We start from the raw sequence: 25215 nt of genomic DNA on the forward strand, positions 1-25215 counted from the left end.
TGCTTGCCGCTTCTGTACTGCCGCCTACATCTCCGTTGCTGAACCCCTGCCTGTCTGACCTTTCTCCCTTCAGTGGAACTTCTCCCACTGGAGGGTTATCTCTGAGGCTTGCCTCTCCGAGATGCCTGCCCCAAGCAGACGATTACTGCTGGGGGTCGAGATTCCTCACTCAGCCTGGTTAGAGGATCTCACTCACGGGTTCCCATTCAGAGGTAACCACACCTCTGAGGAATTGCCGTGTGGTGGATATTTCCACACTATCTAAGATATTACTGTCTTTATTGTGTTGTTTTGCTGGTGTCCAGAGGTTAGTTATACTTGGATTATCAGTGATTCTGCAGATCATCAATAATCGGGTATATATCTGCATTCTTGGTGATACTGCAGATCGCCAATAATCAGATTCTCTCTGCGTGCTGACACCGATCGTTACAAAAACACCTGAAAAGGGTTCCTATTTCATATATTAGTTTCACCTTTTAAGTTGAATTACAGAAATAAATAGACTGTTTGCACAATAGTTAGTGTTGAGCCAAAATTTTGTGTTTCTGTAATTACGGACGCAAATTTTGCCGCTACGACACAAATTCGTAATTCCGTAATTGCCATACTAACCGTAATTCAGAATCCCGTAAACAAAATTTCGGTTTCGGAATTTCGTGTTTCATCGCAAATTCGTGTTTAACATGACATTTAGTAATTTGATGTTTTCTATAGAAAAAGTTATTTTAGTTACGAAAATTTACGTAATTTCATTTCTAATAGTAATTATGCACATTTAGGTAATGACTAAACTAAGGAAAGTCACTCATTGATTGCAATTACTGATTGCAAATACTGATAATGCAAAGGCCCCTGCACATGCTGTCGATTTAAATGCATCAAGATGCTCTATCTGCAGCTGCTTCTAAGACAGGTGCTCTTTGCCATGGTGTACTTAGCAGTCATGTTGAGACACTTGGTTTTGGGCTTTGCAATATCTGATAATGCAAAGGTCCCTGTACTTGCTGTCACTTTAAATGCATCAGGAGGCTCTACCTGCAGCCACTTCTAAGACAGGCGCTCTTTGTCAAGATGCACTTAGTGGTCATGCATGCTGAGACACTTGTTTTGGGACTTGCAATATCTGATAATGCAAAGCTTTAAATGTATCAGGAGCCTCTGGACTGGAACACAATTTTGAGAAAGGTCAAATTTGGGTGTTAAACATGAAATTCTGATTTGTTTGTGTTATGTAAATGATCGTAATTACGGAAAAAAAATCATAATTATGAAATTCCCCATAAACACAAAATTTCTCGTAATTTGCAAAAATTTCGATTATGGCCATAATCTTAATTTTGCGAGTTACACTAATTTTGCGTAATTGGGTCATTACGCGCATCACTAACGATAGTCTAATTTTTTGAGTTAAACCCGTACATGAGAAAGCTTTACCAGAAGATCTTGGTGAGGATAGGTGGTGACATGATCACACCGTGCTCCCCTCAAGTAAAATAGGCCATATGAAGCGTATACGCAGGTGAGGCTCTAGGCTCTACAACCCAGTACCCCATTTTTATACAGAAATTATATGCAGTGATATTACTACTGGTTAAAGTGAATCTGAAATGGCCAAATAGAAAAAAAATTACGTATACCTAGGGCTTCCTCCAGCCCCTTCAGGCTGATCAGTCCCTCGCTGTCCTCCTCCGCCTCCTGGATCCTCCACTACAGCTCCCAGTAATCTGGCCAGTAGGGTTGTAGGGGGAGCGAGCGCACCTGCACTGCATCGACTGGCCGAATCACCGGAAGCCATAGCAGAGGATCCAGGAGTCGGAGGGCAGCGAGGGACCGATCAGCCTGGAGGAGGCTCCAGGTATGTATACATTTTTCCTTTTGGCCCATTTCAGGTACACTTTAAGGACATCACCTCTGACATAGGAGACCATGGTTCAAATCTCAACTTTTTCTTTTCAGTAAGCCAATACCTATTCAGTAAGGAGTCCTTGGGCAAGACTCCCTAACACCGCAGGGTGGCCTCCTGAGTACGCCTTTAGTGCTTTGAGTCCGACAGAAGGAACGCACTATACAAATGTTAGAATTATTATTACCAGTACTTCTCCAGATCTTTATAGGTGCACACACACAAAAACAAATGTGTTACCTAAAACAAGATTCTGTTTCAGTTGCATCCTATTTTATCTGTTGCAAAGAAAATACAAAGTTTCCAATATGCAGTAATTGGGTACCCTATCTCATGGCCAGTACTATAATTCACACACAATAGATCAAATGTCCTAGCTGTACAGTCTCAATATAAGTAGATCCCGCTATAGCTGCCCTTTACCAATCTTTGCCTGAAGGCTCATACCTGAGTTTGCTCTGAGGGGACACTGGGTCCAGTGAAAATGGTGAAGACGTTCTGGAACCATAACCTAGTGCAGCGTGAGTGTTAAGAGACTCCAGAGACGGACTCTTCCGGGGAAATCGGTCTGGAGTGAACTCATCTTTTTGCCCCTTCAGCTTCTCTGCAAGTGGAACAAGAAACACATTTACTACAGCTATTGCAAAGCAATGAAAATACATGCATGATGCATTCTGACAAGACAGAAAAACATACTGAGCTCTTTATGAGGAGCACCTGTACAATGCTTATTTACAATTATCTAGTCAGCCAATCCAAGTGCGGAGCAAAACTGTGCATTTCCTCAAAAGCAGATTTGCTCTCATCGAAGAAAAAAAAATCCAGTCTGGAGGAGTAAGTGGTAGTTTTGCATTTGGAAAAGTCATGTGGTTAAGAGACATCAGAGAAAAAAATGGCCAGACCGGATTCAGTTGACAGAAAGACTACAGTAACTCAGATAAACTGGTGTTCGAATTCGGAACAGTGTTCCAAATTCAGCAAACTTTAGCCCCAAACCTGACGACAGGGTCAGGGGGAGCTCACTTACTTGCACTTCATGGTGCATTTCATGTAACTGTGATACACCCTCCTCCAGGTTTGGAAGGAAGAAATATCGGAGCCTAAAGTAAGGGAGCCACCCCTGACCCTGTCTGCAGGTTCGTGCTGAATGATGCTAAAGTGTAGTGCTCGGGTGAATTCGAACTTGGAAACCAATACTATTTTTTACAATGATGATAAGTACAAAAGCATTCCAGAATGCAGAACCGAAACTGTTGTGTCTCAACCTTGTCAGCCAAGAACAAAAGGTTGGAACTGCAGTAGGCACGGCTTACAAGTCAGCTCAAGGGGGGTGATGGAATAGCTGAAAAACCTGTTAAAGGGAACCAGAGATGAACCTAGACGGGAAAATGAAAAAGATTTTATACATACCTGGGGCTTCCTCCAGCCCCAAATGCTCTGATCAATCCCACGCCGCCGTCCTCCGCTGCCCGAGAACCGGCTCCCGTCACTGACGTCATCGGAGCCAGGCTATGCAGGAGAAGTGTGCCCTCTATGTATCTCTCCAGTGGCTGCTAGAGAGATACGCAAACAGCGCACGTCACTTACGTTTAGACTGCCTCAGACTGACGGAACAGCGGGGAGCCGGTTCTCGTAGATGCAGGCAGTGGAGGACGGCAGCGTGGGACCGATCAGAGCGTTTGGGGCTGGAGGAAGCCCCATGTATGTATAAAATCTTTCTTTATTTCATCTATGGTTCCCTTTAAATAGAGGATGAAAAATTATTTCCTAGGAGAAAATTAAAGTGAAAAAGATAATTGCATATGGGCCCTGGTGTCTTTTGTCTCCTTTTCTCTCTTTCCCTGGATTCCACTAGTTGAAACCACTGGACCAGACTCAACCACAATGCCTCTGTATCATGTTTTTGCCACATGATTCTAAGCATTTGTATTTCTGCACTCACCCATATATGACCTACTGCAAACGCAGTCAAACCAAGGTGAACATGCAGTAAACCTGGCGCCGTACATGAACACTACAAACCAATCCACAATAAGAAAAAGAGCAATTTCAGGAATAGCACAATAGAAGCTTCTTCCCAGTGACCAAACTAAGGCTTCCCTCCTATTCTTATCTACAAAACAAGGCTCGCTATACAAATTGCAGATAAAGAAATAGCGTCACAATGGATGACCGCATACATATCTTTTGGGCTGACTCCAGGATATCCTTTAAGCTCGTCAGGCACTTGTTGTCTCCCTTATAAACAATTACACATTCATTAAAATATAACCCACACAGGAAAGGAATCCTCAGTAAAGAAGTTTCTTTATTTTATACCAAGATGCAGAGATGTCCTAATGCTGGCAATGTCCAGATTAAATGTAATGTCCGGAAGAAACGACAACTTAACACCGAGAGTACGTGACCAGAATCTAGTACCAATGATAGGATACACAATAACATATTATGAGTTTGATTTACTAACACATTGTCAGAGATTTCCGAGCACCAAAAGTGAGACAATCATAAGTGTTCCACCAAACTTGGATGGAATATTGAAAAAAAACTGTCCTATTATGTGGTAAAAGATTGCAACCTTCACCCGGGTCATAACGTGACAGGAATTGCTGAAGGCTTAGGAAGTTGGCACTTAGGCCCCATTCACACTTATGATCGCAAAATGCTAGCGATTATCGCTATTTTTTTCGCACCGCGATTCTACACGACAAATGTGAAAAAAAATCACTGTACATTTTAGCAATTTTTGAGCAATCGCAATTTGTGTTTTAAATACAATGCGATCGCTCTGAAATCGCTAAAAAAATGCTGCATGTATCACGTTTGCATTTACTGCGAATCGCCAGGGATTGTGTCAGCGAGATCACTGCCAGTGTTCTCCCTAGAATTTTTTTCCAGCCGGGTGGCATGAAAAAGTAGCCGGGTGGGGCAAGATGAGAGAATTCACGGCTGGTGCTTCTCTGCACAACTTTGCTAACAGCATAGGAGGAGGTAAGCCGATGACAGCCGGGTGCTGATCAAAACCAGCCGGGTGGAGCACCCGGCTAAAAGAGCCTGGGGAGAACACTGACTGCCATATACTTTTAATTGCACTAGCGCATTTTAAAGCACTGGCAATCGCCGTCAACTAGCGGTAAACACCCGCTAGTCGCCCAAGTGGGAATGGGCCCTAAATGTAGCAAAAACATTTTGATTGGGGAAAAAACAAAACAAATCGATTTTCCAGTTTTTGATAATGCTCTGATCGGATGTGCTGGAAAAATCAGGTCGATTGCTCTGAAAATGTAATTGTGTATGGTAGGTTCAATAAAATCTGATATAAAACTTTATAGATTTAAAAAAAAAAAAATGTGAAAAGTCAGTAAGACAAAAGAATATGAGAAAACGTTTTTTGTCATATCCAAAGAATGAAATATATATTTGTAAAAAAAAAAAAAAAACCCACACTGTTGCATAATTCACAGGAAAAAAATGATATATGTAATAAAAAAGAAAGGAAAAAGTGCTGGGCCCTCTACTCTCCAACCTCTGTCCATTTAACATATGTGCAGAACAATAATTTTCCCCATATTTTTCAGAAAAATCGATCATTTGCGTATGGTACCTCAGAGCAGTGGTGTAGCAATAGGGGTGCAGAGGCAGCGACCGCACCGGGGCCCTTGGGCCAGAGGTGCCCCAAGGGGAGCTCACCCTCAACTGCAGTTTTAGCTCTCTATTGGTCCTGTGCTTGTAATAATCACTTCTATAGATGCTTTACAGGGAACCAGAGACGAAGCACCCTCATGTATTTTGCCATATATATCAATGGGAACATGACAGTAAATACCTACTCTGCACTTTGTTGCATCCCTCGCTGCTCAGTCTTCTCGTTATCAGCTCTGATAAAATCTCCAACTGAGCATTCAGTCTAGCTTTGCCCCGTAATGATTATAGCTGAGTCAATCTTCTGTGATATCTTTTCAAACCCAAGCCTGCCCCCTTGTGGCTCTGCTTTCCTGCTATGTATCCTCGTAGTAGGAAATAAGAGCCACGAGGGGGCAGGCTTGGGCTTCTTAGCTACGCCACTGCCTCAGAGAGATTTTTATATTTATTTGATCAAGTGGAATAATTAATCAGATTTTTTTCAGCATCGTGCATGGAGAGGAACTGCAGTGAAAATAACAATGAATAAAACTGCTTATTTTTTATAATATTAATCTATAAATTATTTAGTCAGTGTTTACCCATTGTAAAATCTCTTCTCTCAATGCTATGCAATGTATCATAGGTGGTTACATCCTTAGCACCGACACGTGATCTCTGCAAATGTTTGATTCTGAGAATTCTAAGTCAGTACAAAATATACTTGGTCTCACAGAATACTCTAGGCTAAGCACCACTGGGAGGGCGGGGGTTACATACTAATATACAGCAATATAAAAATATAGGAAGAGTTTCTGATGCTGAAATCAGGAAGATGGCCATAAAAGTGGGTATCCTGAATAATGTGCTCCATTCTATTATATGTCGTTACGGTACTTCTTAAAAGGTGGCCATACACTTCTTGATTTGCTGAATCTGACAGGAATGTATCTGATGTGTGCTACACACTAGGAACAGATTTCCAAAAGATTTCAGAATTAAATATATTGGAAATTGATCTAAATGCATTACTGGACCATTATGCCTAGTATACACCATACAATTTTCTGTTAGATTTTCTGTTAGCTTTACCGGCCAGATAGATCATTTACAACATGTTGGAAATGATCTGTCTAACCATCTACCTGCCTAGCAATTAGGCATTGTTCTACTCAGCAGGAGATAACCAGAAGACAATGCGCCAGAGATAAGGACCAGTCTCTACAGAAAATAATCTACAGAAAAATCTAATGCTGGATACACACCATGAGTTTCCGCGTCGCGCGCGGCCGTCGATACGCGTCGATTCGATCATTTCCGAACATTTCCGAACGAATTTCGATGATTTTTAGGTCGAATGCCATGTACAGTATTATCGGAAATAATCGAATCGACGCGTATCGACGGCCGCATCGAACGCGAAAACGCATGGTGTGTATCCAGCATAACAGAAAAATCTCATGCCTAATGCTAGGCATACACGGATAAGATTATGCGCCGGATCGAGCCGCTGGCTCGATCCCAGCGCATCCCCCGCTGGCGCCTGCATCGATCCCCGCTCGTCCCCGCCGGCGCTCCTTATCTTCCGCTTGATTCCCCGCTATTGTCCGCCCGCGGGGATCGAGCGGGGAATCTATCCGGCAGGTCATCGGACCTGTCGGATATTATCAATCGAGCCATCAGCGTCTCGGTTGATAAGGACAAAAACGAACCGTCTATGCCCAACATAATACACATGGTACGATTTTCCGTGCGATAGATGGATCCGATTGATAAATCTGTCAGATCCGATATTGCTCCCAATCGTTTCTGCGCTCGATTTCTTATAGCAGCGAATGGAAAAAGATAAGAAAAACGAATGAAGATAAGAGAATTGAGTGCAGAATCATGCCGCAAAAACGATCGGGTCGCAAAATCGCACGGAAAATCTTACCGTGTGTACCCAGCATAACGGAAAATTGTATAGTGTGTACTAGGCATTAGATCCAATGCAACTCTATGGGCCATTAATCTGCTGCAAGCAGCAGATTGACCTAGATTTTCCATCCTGTCAGATAGATCAAATCGATTGAAATCGGGCGGAAATCGATCGATATATTTGAATTGATTTCTATATAATCAATCGATTGATCGATGGATGAAATCAATCGGTGTTTGGGCCCCTTAAGGCTGGATTAACATCACTTGGAGGGAGAAATCTGGCACTTCATCAGGGTAGTCCCCGGCCTGGAGCACAGATTACTGGAGAGGATAACACTGCAATACTGAGGACGGTGGGAAGGACTTCACAGGTCTTAAAGTGAACCTAAAGTCAAGGGAAAAAAATGAGATTTAATCACCTGGGGCTTCCCTCAGCCCCCTGCAGCCGATCGGTGCCCTCGCAGCTCCGCTCCAATGGCCCAGGACCCGCCGGCGAGCACTTCCGGTTTGGCCGTCACCGGCCGACAGGCATGGGAACGCGAGTGATTCTTCGCGTTCCCAGCCTGTATATCGCCCCCTATATCACGTTCCCATGCCTGTCGGCTGGTGACGGCCAAACCGGAAGTGTTCGCCGGCGGGGCCTGGACCATCGGAGCGGAGCTGCGAGGGCACCGATCGGCTGCAGTGGGCTGAGGGAAGCCCCAGGTGAGTAAATCTCATTTTTTTCCCTTGACTTTAGGTTCACTTTAAGTACCTTCCCCCTCTTTCTGGAGCAACCTGTAGGTTTCTACCTTTGTGTTTACTATAGTCTCCCTTTAATGCAGGATTGTCAGCCATAAAATCAAATTCCATTTACCCATTGCTCTGTGTTTATTATGCAGTCTGGAACCTGACCCTGCATTGCAAGCACTCCAATCTAATAGAAATGTCTCCGCTGTAATAAATCATATCTTAGTCAGAATGGCTCTATTTGGTACATTGCTGATGAGAAGGAAGCTTGCCATGACCCCTCCCAAATTCCTGCTCCCCACTGACTGGCTGAGGACAGTTTAGTGTGAAGCTGTAGAAATCTGATCTATGCTGCGCTCACATGTGTTGACAAAGCAAGTTAGACATGACAGTGCAGTTTCTAGGAGAAAAAAAAAAGTAAAAGAGGAAATGACAGAAATGACATCAAGATTGGCTTCAGCCAGAGGTAATAAAAATGGAAACCGCCAGGAACAGTTTTCATTTATTATATACCATTCAGTGAAATCAAATTGTGGACAGTACGTGTGTTATGTAAGTAGAACAAGCAGTTATGTATGTGTTTTTTCTGTGATAGTATGGCTGTTCTTATACTGTATTTCTTTAGTTTGTGGTGGGGTGAGAGTGATATAGAACTGTTTTAAAGGACAACTGTAACAAGAGGTATATGGAGGCTGGCATATTGATCTTCTTTTAAACAATACCAGTTGCCTGGCAGCCCTGCTGATCTATTTGGCTGCACTAGTGTCTGAATAACACCAGAAACCAGCATGCAGCTAATCTTGTCAGATCTGAGAAGGTAAAAAAAAACCTGATCTGCTGCATGCTTGTTCAAGGTCTGTGGCTAAATGTATTCGAGGCAGAGGATCAGGACGACAGCCAGGCGACTGGTATTGCTTAAAAGGAAATAAATAAGGCCGCCTCCAGATACTTCTTGCTACAGTTGTCCTTTAAGAGTGCACTCTAATAAGGTTTTTGTAGGGTAAGACAGTTCACATGCACTGCATGTATTTTATATATTAGCGTGAGCCTGGAATTTAGCTTCAGCCAGTAAACAGATCACAAGCTTGGTCCACACCAGAGACTTGTGCACTTGTGTACTGTGTTGACATGTTGATGAGTCCTTACTATTTCCTGTGGACAGATGTTAGGGTTGGTCAGGTCACAGCAGCGTGGCTTTACTCAAATAAGCCCTAAGCAGCAGAGCAAATTTATAAACAGCACAAGTGCAACCCAGTGGATAAAGAATGAAACAGCAGCATAAAGGAAGCGAACGATCAAAGTGTGATCATTAACAAAACAATGAGGAAAAGGATATATAAATGTGATAAAAGAAAGGTAGGATACACAATAAAAGCTGAACTACAGACTGTAAAATTCGCTAAAATGTGAATTGCGTAAAAAACTTAGGAATACCCATCTCTGTGTCAAAGCCAGAGCACCCGAAGTTATCACTGTGAGCACTAACTGTACTCAGCAATCAGCATCTATCGCACATTCATATTATTATTACTGTTATATCCAAAGGAAAATTAACAGTTTCAAACTGCGATCTTTTTAATGTTCTAGATTAGTAAGGATGGTCAGAAATGCCAATTTCCAATTCCACTGAAATTTGAATTTCTGCCAATGCCAATTTCCATTTTTACCGATTTCTGATTCCGATTTTCCAATTTTTGAGGAGTATTTTATTAGTATTATTTTTGCATCTGAGAAATGGGGGAAAAATTGGAAATCTGAAAGAACGAAAATCGAAAAAAAACCAGAAAATCAATCTTGTGATTGGTCTAAAATGACTGCAGTAATCCGATTTGTGCAGAAAAATCCTGAAATCTCTGATTGGTCCAATGCTTTCGAGTTCTGCGATTGGTCTTAAATTACTGAGTTGCGGTAATGCGGTATTTACGCGGAATTCTGATTTAAGATTTCTGTTTTGCAATTTCTGATTTCCGAATTCTGATCAAAAATGTTGATTTCCTATCCCAAATGCGGATATTTCTATTCCACAGAATCTGAAGGAGCATCCCTATAGATTAGAAGATACTTCCTCAACCCTGCCAATCAACCACTTTAGCTCAAATGTACAATACCAGGTAATTCACTTTTTCCAAACACGTATTCTATATAACGGACCCTCATTATGCTGAAGTTAACGGTTTCTATGCCTGGCTGAAGGAATGTAACGTCTTAAACATGTGTATGTAACCATGAGCGAACAATGGTGTTGAATGCCCCGTTCCCTTTATATTCCAGTTTGATCAGGGTGAATGAATCATCTGTACTGATCAACATCAGGAAATCTCTTAGGGTGCATACACACGCACTACTGCCGGACCCTCCCGCTGGGTGGGCGTTCAGCCGACAGTAGCGCGTACGGGAGGATCCGGCGGACCCGTCGCTGCCGGCGGTAGTGCTTGTGTACGCACCTTTAAGCTCCATTAGAGCTCAAGATGTTGTTCTGAAGGACCTATGAAGAATCTTCTATGACATTATAAAGCGTCCAGTTGAAGTTATTTTTCTTTGAATATACCATGACCTGGATAAATCACAGTCTTCACAGAAATTATTTACACAGTGCCACATTGAGTTAAATAAATAATTACTGTTCCTTAGTGAGGGTCGCAATCTAATATTCCTAGCATATGTGTAGGGCAGCTCTGAGGGTGCCAATGAATTACCAGTATGTTTTGGGGTCTAGTAGAGCACTTACTGCAAGCATATAAACACCTTACAGATAATGCCCTGACCAGGACTCAAACTGGAGTTCTAGTGCAGCATGCTGGGAGTGTTAAATAGGAATGGTCAATGAAATGCAAAAAAAAAATAAAAAAAAAAATTGGAGTGTAGAATCATGCAAATTTATGAAATTTGGAAATAGACCAAATTCTGATGGTGGTAAGTGTTAGAGGGCAACCTATAGGGAACAGTGGCAAAATATATTGATCCTGAATCACAAAGGTTCATTAGATGTCAGCAGCACCTATTCAGTGAATTGCTGTTGGGAAGACTTCCTAACACTGCTGCTGCCTAGAGAGTGCCTCCTAGTGGCTGCAGCTCTGGCGCTTTGAGTCCTCCAGGAGAAAAGCACAATATAAATGTTCTGTGTTTTGTCTTGAATTGTACCTAGGATGTTTATGTCACTTTGTAAGAATAGAGTATTTGAGTATTTGCACCCTACTTTACTTGTTACGATTGTGCATGCTGTACTTGTTTATATTTGCATGTGGTTTTACATGTGCATGCATTTGCTTTAATAAACTTTAATAATGGAAGAAAAAAAAATAGACAAAATATCGCCTTGGCGGGATTTATTTGGTCCATTTTCAAGCTGCCTAAATTTGCATGCAGAATTTACATAATTCTGCATCAACTTGGATTTATTTGCAGCTCACTGACCATCCCTAATACTAACCACTATGGCAGGAGTTCTCTATGATGGATTTACAGCCAGCGTGGAAATGATTTGTGAGCTTTACAAGCTATGGAGACTTGCTTAGATTGTACAGCTGTGACTGCATCACTTTGAACCAGATTCAGAATGACTTCCTCTCAGCTCCAGAAGAGTTTTCCCATCCCTGTGTCCTGTGTGAACACAGCAGCCTCTGTTCTGTACATTACATCACTGTTGTTTTAAATGGGAAGAGCACAAAGCAGCCATTGTATTCTGAACCAAACATTATTGGGTCTCCAGCGGTTTCAATTAGGATGTCAATTTGGCAGCAAGCGCTGGACACACACATCGGATGAAATCAAGAAAGAAAATCATCTCCTAGCAGGCAGGGAGATGTAACTGAATATACTGTAATCTCTCTTAGCTGTAAACGCTGAAATACTATCTGCTGCTGCTACAGAAGACACCCCCTATATAACCTGCATGTGTGTAATGCTTTATTGACTGGGGAGGCAAAATAAATGGCTGTTAATACCAGGGATATCAGGATTTATTACTGAGAAGAGATCTAAAAAAGGTATTTTCAGACAGTTCTAAAAGCCAATATTCACATTTGCTGTATAATCCTTTATTCGTACAGCCAGTAATTTGTTCCGCATGTTACATAATGCTTTAGTCTGTCACCATACATTCATTTTTTAATGCAATTATTCCTCTAATCTTCTCATCTCCCTATCCAGGCATGTAAATAAGGGTGGTCTCATAGCGAAAACATTACAGGAAGTACCCCTTGACCATGTAACATCTGTCTTTAGTAATACCCGCCTCATTCTAAGACTGTACCATACACCATAGTACAGAATGCTGTTTTCTTAGCAGTTAATGAGAGGTTTCCAAACTATGCTTGCATTTATTTGGCCCCCATGCATTTAAGGAAGACCTAAACTCTTCCACAGGAGAGAAGGTAAACACAGAGGAACCCAACCTGCGTTTATTTAGAGATAACAGCCTGTCTAAAGCTGCGCACACACGCCCAACAAGCGCACAACGACCAGTCGCAGGACCTGACCAACCGCATGACCTGTATGTCCAGACGACTAGATGACCAACTCATTTACATACCGTGAACGCAAGCGGAATGATGGATTGCACAATACGCCCGCCTTCAAAACAAGTACTAGACGTTTAAATGACTTTTACACACGCAGCCAACTGTATAATATTAGCCCAACAGTTGTGTGAGTAGATCTGATGGTTGGATTGTTATCAGTTGCTCAGCTAACCGTTTGTGCGCGTACACATGTCTGATTATCGTCCAACAGACTAAAGTCAGACGATAATCAGGCAGCAGGTTGGTCCATGTGTACGAGCAGGGGCGTAGCAATAAGGGTTGCAGAGGTTGCGACCGCATCAGGGCCCTTGGGCCACGGGGGCCCCGAAGGGCCCTCAACTGCATTAGCTCTTTATTGGTCTTGTGCTCCTAATAATCACTTCTATAGATACTTTGAATAGAGGTAATCATTAACAAATGCTCCTCATCCCCTTCTTGCACCTCTGACACTGTGGTTGCCATTGGCAGGTTTTGGTGTGCCGTATCAATTGTTATGTAAAGAGCGCTTGGGGGGCCCCATTGTAAAACTTGCATCAGAGCCCACAGCTCCTTAGCTACGCCACTGTGCACGAGCCTTAACTCTCCCTTATCTGCAAATTATAAGCCACTATAATTTGAGCTGTCTGATTTGTGGGGCAGCAACATCAGAATGAGAGCAGTCTAAAGGGGCATTTAATGTCAATTATTACAAAATTACATATGTAGGTTTGCAGAGTTCATCAATATAGAAAATCTTCCAACCAAAAAATGAAAATACAACCCTTTTAAAATAAAATCTGAACCCCTAGTCCAAGTGAGGTCCAAGACACCATGTTCAAATCTATTTGCTCTCACGTTCCCTACGCAAAGGGCTGATATCTATTATGTACTCTGTCCAAAACTGTCACCTTCCTGAACTAAAACCCCCCTTTTGTCGCTTTATAGTCTCTGATTTACATTTTTAACCTGGTTAAGATAATGGGCTAGCAAAAGACAGCCTGTTCAGCACCCATAGTCTCCCTCCAGCTTCTACACCAGACCTACTTCACATCCCATAAGCTGCATATCTCCACATTTGTTGGTTGTGCCCCAAAATTTCCAATTTTTTAAAAACAAAATTGTAGAACTCCTCTCTAGAATCCTTAAAGGAGTACTATCGATTGAAACTACTTTTTTTTTTTTAATACTCTATATTAGTGTACACATTACCACTAGTGCTAGGGGCACTTTATTTATTCACCCAGGTCTCTCTCTCACTATCCCTGCTTAAAAATTCATTTCTCACACAGCTCATAATAGTTTGGGTCACCCTGAGCTGCTTGGTTACTCTGTCACACAGCTCACAAATATATTTCACTGTGTCACTCACAGCATGCAGCAGACATGAGGAGAAATAGGCTGAGCTGAGGTGGTAACAGGTAACTAAATGAGCTGGAATATTGCTGAAATATAACTAGCTATACCAGGAGTCTGTGTTTACAGTTTTACACTCAGACTGGCTGCCTGCTTGTGGTGATTCACTCCAGGCTGCATCCACTTTACAAGCTGCTGAGAGGGGCAGACCACTGTCTACAATTAGCATTATTAGTATCTTTATCAGTAAAGAGAAGCAAAGATAATAAACACACATTGCTAGAATCTTTAACCCCTTACCACCATATCAACAAGATTCTTTCAACAAGGTGATAATTAGATTGCAGCAAGAGGTTAGCGCTCACAGCAAAGGATTCCTACCAGGCTCCTGTCACATGTGTAGTACCCGTTCGCCTCCTCTATAACAATATGTCAATAAACTTTTCATAGAGGTTGGCGCTCACGGTGCTTTTCAGGGATTGGTTACTGTATGCATATCATAAAAAACTAAACATTCAAAATTTAAAGTCCATCCATCAACAAATAAAACATTAGCGATTCTTCATAAAACCAGGTTGCAAATCTTCAGATGTATAGAGGCCGCCACCACACCCTTTGTGTGCCACTCACCGCAACAAACAGACCAACCAATGGTCTATATGCACATCGGGACCTCGAGGTCCTATCAGCCACCGAGCGCGCGGCGGAGGTGAGAGGGACCATACGTTGATCCGGAGCCTGCCAGCCCTGGCCATCAATTACGGGGGAGAGCCCATTTAAACAAATTACTCTGAGCGAGCATTTTAAGGAGGAGCATGTGAGTGCAACCTGTATTATTTTTTTATCAATAAACCTTTTAAGCAATATTGCACTATATGAGGCTTTTTATTGAGGTAAACAAGAGGACTGTCGGACTAAAGGGAGGACCTTGCAACTCATTGGTGCCAGAGAGGTGGGGGATGACCCGGGAACGGTCCCGATGTGCATATAGACCATTGGTTGGTCTGTTTGTTGCGGTGAGTGGCACACAAAGGGTGTGGTGGCGGCCTCTATACATCTGTAGATTTGCAACCCGGTTTTATGAAGAATCGCTAATGTTTTATTTGTTGATGGATGGACTTTAAATTTTGAATGTTTAGTTTTTTATGATATGCATACAGTAACCAATCCCTGAAAAGCACCGTGAGCGCCAACCTCTATGAAAAGTTTAAGGTGATAATTAAACTATAAACTGAGGAGTTGATAGCATCTCCCCTTTGCAGAGACATGGTCTAGCCCTCTGGGAGCCTCTCAGTATTAGATACATTTTGTATCCAACACTGACGCCAAAACTGACAGAGGATTTTACAGCTGAGAGGAACAGCTGTGTGAGGAATCAAATTGCTCCTAGTACTTGCCCTAATGTGTGCTACAACATACAGCATTTAAAAATAAATGCATACATCGATAGTATTCCTTTAATAGAACTGCCACAAAAGATCCTTGGGCTCTTCTGCTTGGTTCCAAGCATGTGGCCTTCCGACACCGAGAACATAGAGTGATGCAATACATTGTAAATGTAGCGAAAACCCACACTGCTGCCAACTGGCAAACTAGAGTTTTGTCAGTGACAACAGCCATCAGCAGGGTTGGTTTAACCATGTTATCCAACAAGATTAAGGCAAAGTTGGCAGATAAGACTCTAATTCCCTATAAACTAAACAAGCCTCACCCACAGCTTCCCCAAAACGCCAAGGCACTCAGACACATGTAGCAAGGGCTTATGGGAGCTCAGTCTGGGCAGGAGGAGGAGGAGGTTACTAGCCAGAGATTTCAGAGGCAGAGGGGAGGGGGGAAGTGAATTTTTCACAGGCTGAGGGGTGGAGATGCAGTTGCAGATTACCTGTGTAATGATGACAAACAGAACATGGCCGCTCTCATTGTATCACAGGATTAAATCACCATAAACTGTTGAAGCTGTATGCAGCCAGATTTGCTGTCTAAACTTTAGATAAGATATATAGACAAGTTACTTGTTATAGTTAGTTTTTCATCTCGCATCCGCTTTAAGGCTTACAGCAATGACAGGAATCAAATGGAAACATCACAAATGAAGGATTTTGAGCAGCGCAGATTGTCCAAATGATGGTGCTATTATTGAAGAAAAGTTACATGGCTAGTTTGCTGGCATGCTTTAATCCTAGCAAGCTGCTCCTGTGTGGACAGATCTCAGACAAATCATTCGAGCCCCCAGCCTGTGCCTCATGACTCCACCAGCAAGAGTTGGGGGAAGTAGCAGGAGGTAGAGAAACACTGTGTGTAATTCCTAATCTTAGTAGCTAAGCATTGTCGGAGAGTAGAGCTTGTATTTTGCACAGTAAGTTTTGAATCAGAAACTTGAAACTGATTCAAACTCCTGTCTGTAAAATACAAGCTCTAGCTTATTGATTAATGTAAAGAAAAAACAGCAATTAAGCTTGTAAGCCTTTTCCAGACGCTATTCCTGTTGAATGACAATATTAGAACATACAGTCAGAAGGAGGTAGAGAGAATTTTTTTTTTTTCAAATAGAAGTGTCATCCAGGTATATTAATTACAAGGGACCTTGCAAGGATTGTGAGGTATTATTTGCAAATAGATAAGACTCTTGGTTTACTGAACGCCTAGCTGACAGCTCCATGTGAACGCGGCGGCGGCAGCCCCAGGACCACCCCATGCAGATTGGCGTGAATGGCTGCGGGCGGGGATTGCAGGAGATCGCGCGCACTGATGCACACGCATCTCCACATGAATGACGGAGCTCTGCTCCGCCTTCAGTCTCCCAGCGGCGATCATCGCTCGGAGACCGTTAGACGGCGAAACCGCCTTCTATTAACACAGTACAAGGCTGCGATCTAAGGCAGCGCTGTACTGGGGGACACAGAAGCGATCCGCTGTAATAGGCTGAAGCCTATCACAGCCGATTGCTGTGATAGACTGACGTAGGGAGGGAGAGAGAGAGTGAAAAATAATTAAAAAAAATAAAATAGTGACATTTATTTAATAAAAAAACCAAATATTTATAAAAAAAAAAAAATAAACACTGGGGGAGCGAACAGACCCCACCAACAGAGAGTTCTGTTGGTGGGGAGAAAAGGGGGGAAGGGGGAAATCACTTGTGTGCTGAGTTTTGCGGCCCTGCAGCAAGGCCTTAAAGCTGCAGTGGCCTATCAAGTAAAAAATGGCCTGGTCACTAGGGGAGATTAACACTGCAGTCCTTAAGTGGTTATCGCCTATATAGACACGCTGACATGGAAAGGTTTTTTTTTTTTTTTTTTTTTTTTTACAGACCCTATCCTGGTCACTGTACGCTGCTGAGCCTGGAAACAGTTAACGGTTTGCAACTGAGCAGGGGGGGGGGGGACTCAGGGGGGCACAGTGATTGCCAGAGCCCCAGCATGCCATGGTGTAGCGCCGCCTATGCCTAACACATGGGTAGCCTGCAGGTCTAATTTATTTCCGTTCCATACATTAACACAAGCAGCAACCACAAAGTGTGACGCTATTTATAATTCAGCTTAAAGAAATATATGCAGGATTCCCTATTATTATTACCGGTATGCAGGAGGATAGTAATCCAGTGATGATAACCTCCTACTCAAAATCTTTTTCTGGTGAGCATTATTTCACTTGTAATTGACGCCAGAGAGAGCATTTAGCTCCCTTTATGCAGTCTGAGCATTTCTGGTCAGTCAATCTGTACTGGCCAGGCTGAAGCTGGATATACAGTAACTGTATGGCCAGCCCATCTGAGAGCCATACACTCTGCACCAGACAATACTAACCCAACATGCAGAGTACAAAATGCTATAGGATAACTACATACATCTACAGACATAGCTCCCAACTGTCCCTCTTTGGGAGCCCTGTCCCTCTTTCCTCCTCATTTGTCTCTCTTTCAGGACTTTGTCCCTCTTTCTATGTAAATATATATATTTCTCTGCTAAAAAGTGTGTTTGACTCTAAATTTTATTCCCATCCTTTAAATTGATATATTACTATTTTTAAATATTTATATAAAGAAAAATGAACCAGGATAGAAAGGACCAGTGTGGTTTGAACAACATATTTGTCTTATAAAATCTTTATGGTATGCGTGAGCAGGGGCGTGGCAGGGGCATCATTAGGGGTGTGGCAGGGTTGCGTCTTAAAGGGACTCCAAACAGTGCAGAAACTATGGAAAGATGCATATCATTTTAAAGCTCTCTTTCTGGCGACACCTAAATCGTCGCCCTACGCCTTTTAGTTTTCGCTATTTTCGCGATTGAAATTGCCGCGGCAGCGATTTCAAACGCGAAAATAGAGAAAACTAAAAGGCGTAGGGCGACTATTTAGGTGTCGCCAGAAAGAGGAGAAAGAGAGCTTTAAAATGATATCCATCTTTCCATAGTTACATTGTATTACACAGGGCGACTTTTTCCTAAAGTCAGCAGCTCCATTCTGCTGAATGGAGCTGCTGACACTGGGGAAAGTGTCGTCCTGTGTAATACAAGTAAGTATGGAAAGATGGATATCATTTTAAATCTCTCTTTCTCCTCTTTCTGGCGACACCTAAATCGTCGCCCTACGTTTTTCAGTTTTCTCTATTTTCGCGATTGAAATCGTGGCCACGGCAATTTCAATCGCGGAAATAGCGAAAACTAAAAGGCGTAGGGCGGCGGTTTATATATCATTGGAAAGAGGAGAAAGAGAGCTTTAAAATGATATGCATCTTTCCATAGTTTCTGCACTGCTCGGAGTCCCTTTAAGTGTCCCTCTTTCTCATCTCAAAAAGGTGGGAGGTATGCATACTGCCAAATTTTTTGAACACTTTTCAACTGAAAATTGTATTTTTTTTCTATTTTACACCACATGTTTTATGCAAATCTCAGTGCAATTTTCTTGCAAAAGCCCCTTTTTTCAGGGTGCGACTGCCTTAGTGCATTTCCAACAGTTCCTTCCCTGAACATCTATTTTACAGCCCTATCTAATGTGTCTAACCTCCCCCCCGCACTCACACATACACACAGGGCCGTGCAGCGGGTCCTTAAGTGTGGGGTGTTCAAATTTATTTAAAAAAGGGGCCTGGCAATACCTTGCCCCGCATGACCCCCCTCCTCGTTTCTGGCTAGGGGGGTATTGATTGTCATGCTGCTGAATGCAGATGACGGTTGCCATGTGGGTTCTGGATGTAAGTACTGGGTGTCATGTGGGTTCTGGCTATGGTTGGTTATCAAGTGTCATGCCGGTGTTGATTGCAAGAACTTAGTGTCATGTAAGATCTGGGTGCATGTACTGGATGTCATGTGGGTGCTGGGTGCAGGTACCGGGTGTGACATGGGTGTGAATACTTGGCGCCATGCCTGTACTGGGTGCTGGCTATGGGTGGGCTTTGGGCATCACATGGGTTTTGAATGCAGGTACTTTGGGTGCGGTTACGGGTTAAGTGAATACTTGGTGCAGATAGTTGGTGCCATGTGGAAGCTGTGTGCAGGTGTGAGTACTGGGTGCAATTTTAGGACTGGGTGCAGATACTTGGTGTCATGTGAGTGTGAGTACTGGGTGCCAGCTATGAGGGGAAGGGGTGGCTGATGGGAAAAGTAGAGGTCAGTGTGGGTGCTGCAGGAAGGGGCAGGGCCATGCAGAGGATCCTCAAGGGTGTGGTGCTCAAATTTGAAATCGATAAATCGTGCTAAATTGTGTATGTAATACCCCCTCTCCATAAAGCATAAGGCAGTCTTATCCCGCCCCCCCCTCCCCACACACACACACACACACACACACACCTTTATAGCAGTAACAGGCAGATTGTGTGTCTCCTTCCAACTCTTTTGGTGCCTCAAATCAGCAGTGATAGGTGCCCACTGTTAGTGGGTTAGAGTGGGCACAGTGGAGCACACTGTAGAGGCACAGACTCACCTTTCATTACCTCTGTCCCTTTTGATCAGCACCCAAGCCTCTTTTCAGGCAAAGAAGTGGTTACCAATATGCAGTGGTTGCTAAGCATTAGTAAATGCAAAACTGCAGTAAGTGCCAAGGTGCAGTGGGTGCCCAGATGCAGTGGATGGTAAGACGCAAAGGTTCACTTTTTGGTAAGTTGCAGTGGGTGCCGAGATGCCAAAGTAAAGTCTGTGTCAAGCTGCTGTGGGTACCAAGGTCCAGTTTGTATTGGGTGTTTATTTGCAGTGGGTGCTATGCAGTATTGGGTGCTGAATGAGTAGCAGATGGTGATAAACAATGGTGGGTGCCATGTGAGTGCTAATTGGTACAGGGAGTCATGTGAGTGTTGGACATGAGTGAGTGGGGAGTGCCATGTGTGGTCTGGATGTGTGACATTGGAGAGTACTAAGTCTCATATGGGTTCGGACCAAGGATGGGTAATGGATGCTATTTGGGTGCTGGCCATGGATGGGTACTAGGTGCATATAATGGGTTTGGAACTTGTTGAAGTGTGAGTACTGTGCCATGTGGGTGTTGATTATGGGGGTATGTGGGTCTTAGGTGCAAATACTGAGTGCCAAGTGGGTACTGGGAGTGAGTACATGGTGACATATGGGTGATGGGTGCTGGATAGTGGGGTATTTTTGTCATGTGGGTGCTAAAGGCAGATGGTGGGTGCCATGTGGGTTCTGGGTGCTGGCACAGGGTGTCATGTGGATTCTGGCTGTATGGGTGTGTATCAACCATCATGTAGGTGTTGATTGCAGGTACTCAGTCCCTTTTGAGTTCTGGGTGCAAGTACTGGATGTCATATGTGAGTGCTTGGTGTGGGTGCTGGGCAGCAAGTGGAGGCTTAGTGCAACTGGAACTACTGCAGATGAAACATGTGGGTGTTGGGTGCAGGTAATGGGTATCACATAGGTGCAAATACTTGGTGTCATGCCTGCACTGGGTGCTAGCTCTGGGTGGGTGTTGTGTGTCACGTGGGTTCTGAGTGCAGGTACATCGGGTGCTAGTACTGGTTATGTGAGTGGGTGCCATGTGGAAGCTGTGTGCAGGTGTGAGTAGTGAGTGACATGCCAGAGCTGGGTGCAAGTACTGTGCCATGTAGGTGTGAGTACTGGGTGCCAGCTATAGGGTGAAGGGGTGCAGGTATTGGGTCGGTGTCATGGGGCTATTTTATGCAAGTACTAAGTGCCATATTGAGGCCAGATGTGAGTATTGGGTGCAGGGTGCTTGGTGCAAATACTGGGTGCTTGCTATAGTGGGGGTTACTGGTTGAGTGTAATGTGGGTGCTGAATATTGGTGGGATTGCTGTGGGTGCAGGGGGAATGGTAGGCCACTGTGGGTGCTGGGAGAAGTCAGTGTGGTTACTGGAGGAGGGAGTGGATGCTGGGTGTTGGGAGAAGCCACTGTGGGCGCTGGCAATAGGAGAGGTCACTGTAGGTGCTGCTTTTGGGATGGGAGGTCCCTGTGGGTGCTGCAGGGGACAGGAGGGTAGCCACTGGGGGAGGGAAAAATCACTGTGGGTGCTGGGGGAGGGATAGGTCAGTGTGGGTCCTAGGTGGAGGAAGAGATCACTGTGGGTGCTAGGTGGAGGGAGAGGTTACTGTGGGTGCTAGGTGGAGGGAGAGGTCACTGTGGGTGCTAGGTGGAGGGAGAGGTCTCTGTGAGTGCTGGGGGAGGGAGAGGTCACTATGGGTCCCAGGTGGAGAAAGAGGTCACTGTGGGTGCTAGGTGGAGGGAGAAGTCACTGTGGGTGCTAGGTGGAGGGAGAGGTTACTGTGGGTGCTAGGGGAGGGAGAGGTCACTGTGGGTACTGGGAAGGGAGAGGTCAGTATGGGTCCTAGGTGGAGGGAGAGGTCACTGTGAGTGCTAGGGGAGGGAGTGGTCACTGGGTACTAGGTGGAGGGAGAGGTCACTATGGGTGCTGGGGGAGGTAGAGGTCACTATGGGTCCTAGGTGGAGGGAGAGGTCAGTATGGCACACTAGGATTCCTGTCTGGGCCTCTTCACTTGAAAGTGTCCCTGGCGGGGGCGGAGCTTCCCGCGGGTGGGCGGGGCTTATCACGGTCAGGGGCGGGGCTTATTTTCCCTAGCGAGGGGGGCCTTTTTTGAAGATTTTAAAAAGGGAGGTGCCTGGGCACCCAGAGCACCCCCCTGTGCACGTGCCTGCATACACACACACATTAGATTGTAATGCCAAATACACACTGTACGATTTTCCATGCAATAGATTGATAAAATCCGTCATGTCCGATATTGCTCCCGATCGTTTCTGCACTCGATTTCTCATAGTAGTGAATGGAAAAAGAGAAGAAGAAGGAATGAAGATAAGAGAATCGAGCGCAGAATCGTGTGTAAAAACCGATCAGGTTGGAAAATTGCACAGAAAATCTTACCGTGTGTACCCAGCATAAGCCTTTGTCAAGGTCCTCCATTGGCTAGTGTAACCTACTTCATCATGTGCCCTCATCATTGGACACTTTTCCCATGTACTGACTCGGACTTGATTTACTAGATCTCTGTAACCAGCTCCCAAGTCCCATGATCATGTTTTCCTGTACTCTGCTGCCTTGTATAACCTTGCCCTATGATGTATAACCTTGTGTAATGTTATGACCATTGTATGTACCCCTGTTTATTGTCCAGCACTGTGTAATATGCTGGCGCTTTACAAACACAATAAATAAGAATAACAGTTAGTAGGAAAAAAAACCTGCAAACATACATTTGCATTTGGGGGAAAATCGAATCACATTTGTGGAAAAGGGGAACGGAGATCACCATTATAATCACATTTCCTCTGCGATCGGTGAATCACCTGCAAACACATGCATTTTAAGAATAGGATCGGAACACATAGGGCTCAATTCACTATGCATTACCACATTCAGTAACGCAGAAGACAGATGATTTTACCAATAATCTTGCCAAATGCCAATTCACTAAACCCATCATCACACTGAAAAATAAAATTACTGACTAGTGAGGTAAATTACCGACTTGTGCAGTAAATACCTTAAGAAATGTCAAGAAATTGCATTTCACAAAGATGAAAGCATTTGGTAAATCAAGTAAAAGGGTTTGTTATTTACTCCCAGCTCTGACCAGCCGATAACTCACACTCTCCATGCTGTAACACTGACAGATACAGCAGACAGTCAATAGAGAGAGTCAGAAAGCAAATGGGGAGAGCCAGACAGTCTTGCGTCTCACACAATTTGATCTGATACTCTGACGGGCGGGACTTTAGAACAGCACAGCAGGAGAAGGAAACGTTTAAAAAAGCTATTCTGTATCTCTTTAGATGTGCATATCTACTGTGTATACTGGTAGTACTGTATATACTTGTGGCTGCAGCACATCTAAAGGGATGCCGGTGATGCAATGGACAGAAAAAAACCCAACTCATGAACACCCCTTGTGTGAAAACTCACAGCCTCCTGCCTGGCCTGCTCCACAGCTGGTGAGACTAACCGAGGGCTTCGTGAATTGAAGCATGCTTTATTTTGGTATATTAACAAACTTCTACCGCATGAATTAGTGAATTTGGAGAGGGGGGGGGGGGGGGGGGCGGTGCGGGAGTATAAAATACCGAATGCAGTATTTTACTGACCTGAATTATTTTACTGAACTGCCCTTAGTGAATAAAGGCCATGCAGTGGAAACGGGGCCCCTACTGGCCCACTGACCTACATCTGCAGAAATAATGAAACACTTGCCAATTACTAATAATCACTATCAACTCTCAACAGCCTAGTCTGGCACATAAATAGGCTGCGCAAGGTCAGCATTATTTTTATAAGTGCCATTATTATTTTTATTAAGCATTTATAGAGAACAGACCTCTCCCACAACACTTTTACATAGTGTATATAGTCATGCACACAACCGTCTCTCAGAGGGGCTCACAATCTAATGCCTACCATAGTCATATATCTATAGTCTAAATTCCCTATCATAGTCTAAGTCCTATTAGCTTACCAGTATGTTTTTGATTGTATATATTTAAACCACCCTGGCGTTCTGATTAAATCGCCAGGGTGGCTGCGGGAGGGTTTTTTTTAAATTAAAAAAAAACTATTTCATGCAGCCAACTGAAAGTTGGCTGCATGAAAGCCCACTAGAGGGCGCTCCGGAGGCGATCTTCCGATCGCCTCCGGCGGCAAGAAATAACACGGAAGGCCGCAATGAGCGGCCCTCCGTGTTTCGCTTCCCTCGTCGCCATGGCGACGAGCGGAGTGACGTCATGGACGTCAGCCGACGTCCTGACGTCAGCCGCCTCCGATCCAGCCCTTAGCGCTGGCCGGAACTGTTTGTTCCGGCTACGCTGGGCTCGGGCGGCTGGGGGGACCCTCTTTCGCCGCTGCACGCGGCGGATCACCGCGCTGCAGCGGCGATCAGGCAGCACACGCGGCTGGCAAAGTGCCGGCTGCGTGTGCTGCTTTTTATTTGGTGGAAATCGGCCCAGCAGGGCCTGAGCGGCAGCCTCTGGCGGTGTTGGACGAGCTGAGCTCGTCCAGACCGCTCAGCAGGTTAAGTGAAAAATGACCCCGATTCCTCCCTCCATGGTGCTACACATACATTACGTGGACCTTCACTCACACGTACAGCCTCATGTAGAGACCTTTCTCCTGCAATCAGGCATCCTGAATCATAGGAGGTGCTGCGACCCGGAAAAAAGCTTCCAGAGAAAGCAGCAGGCAGGAGAGGAAGCCTGGTAAAGATATATAGATGTTTGATTCTTAAACAAGACACGTCAACCTATGGACAATCATTTCTATTGAGACATATGAATGCATTCTTAAAATAGCTACATCCGGACTTCACAAAACCCTTTGCGTTGCTCCTTTGCTCTCATTGAGCCAGTTATAAAAATAGATGCTGGACAGCGTCCCAGGCACGCACAGCTTAACAGCTACAGAAAGGCTGAGCCATTCCAACAAGCATTTGGAGAGTGTTCAAGATGCAGTAATATGTGGAGTGTTCCCTGCTCTGATTACTAAACACTCTTATTAACTGGTGGCAGCTTACCTGAAAAATCGAATTGCTTCTCTGCATCCTTGCTTGACAGCTTCAGTGGGTTGGAAGCTGAGAGCCGCTGTGAGAGAAGAAAAGATATATTACCCAGATGCATAAAACAAGACAGATTAATGCACCACACGGTATATTAACAACATTGTCTACAAAAGGCATTAAAATGAATAGAACAGTGGCGGTATAACCCAAGGAAAACAAAAACATGAT

At 44.1% G+C, this 25215-nt stretch overlaps 1 protein-coding gene across 1 annotated transcript in view; it reads right to left on the reverse strand.

The window, feature by feature from the left end:
* SPECC1 (sperm antigen with calponin homology and coiled-coil domains 1) overlaps positions 1-25215 on the reverse strand; it is a 481287-nt gene that overhangs the window by 135855 nt on the left and 320217 nt on the right. Inside the window, exons 10-11 of the mRNA XM_068270298.1 lie at positions 25003-25069; positions 2354-2510 (exon numbers count right to left, since the gene is read on the reverse strand). Of these exons, the coding sequence (XP_068126399.1) occupies positions 2354-2510; positions 25003-25069 (224 nt within the window). The remainder of the gene's footprint in view (positions 1-2353; positions 2511-25002; positions 25070-25215) is intronic.

Source organism: Hyperolius riggenbachi, chromosome 2 (assembly GCF_040937935.1).
Source record: "Hyperolius riggenbachi isolate aHypRig1 chromosome 2, aHypRig1.pri, whole genome shotgun sequence".
NCBI classification, from domain to species: domain Eukaryota; kingdom Metazoa; phylum Chordata; class Amphibia; order Anura; family Hyperoliidae; genus Hyperolius; species Hyperolius riggenbachi.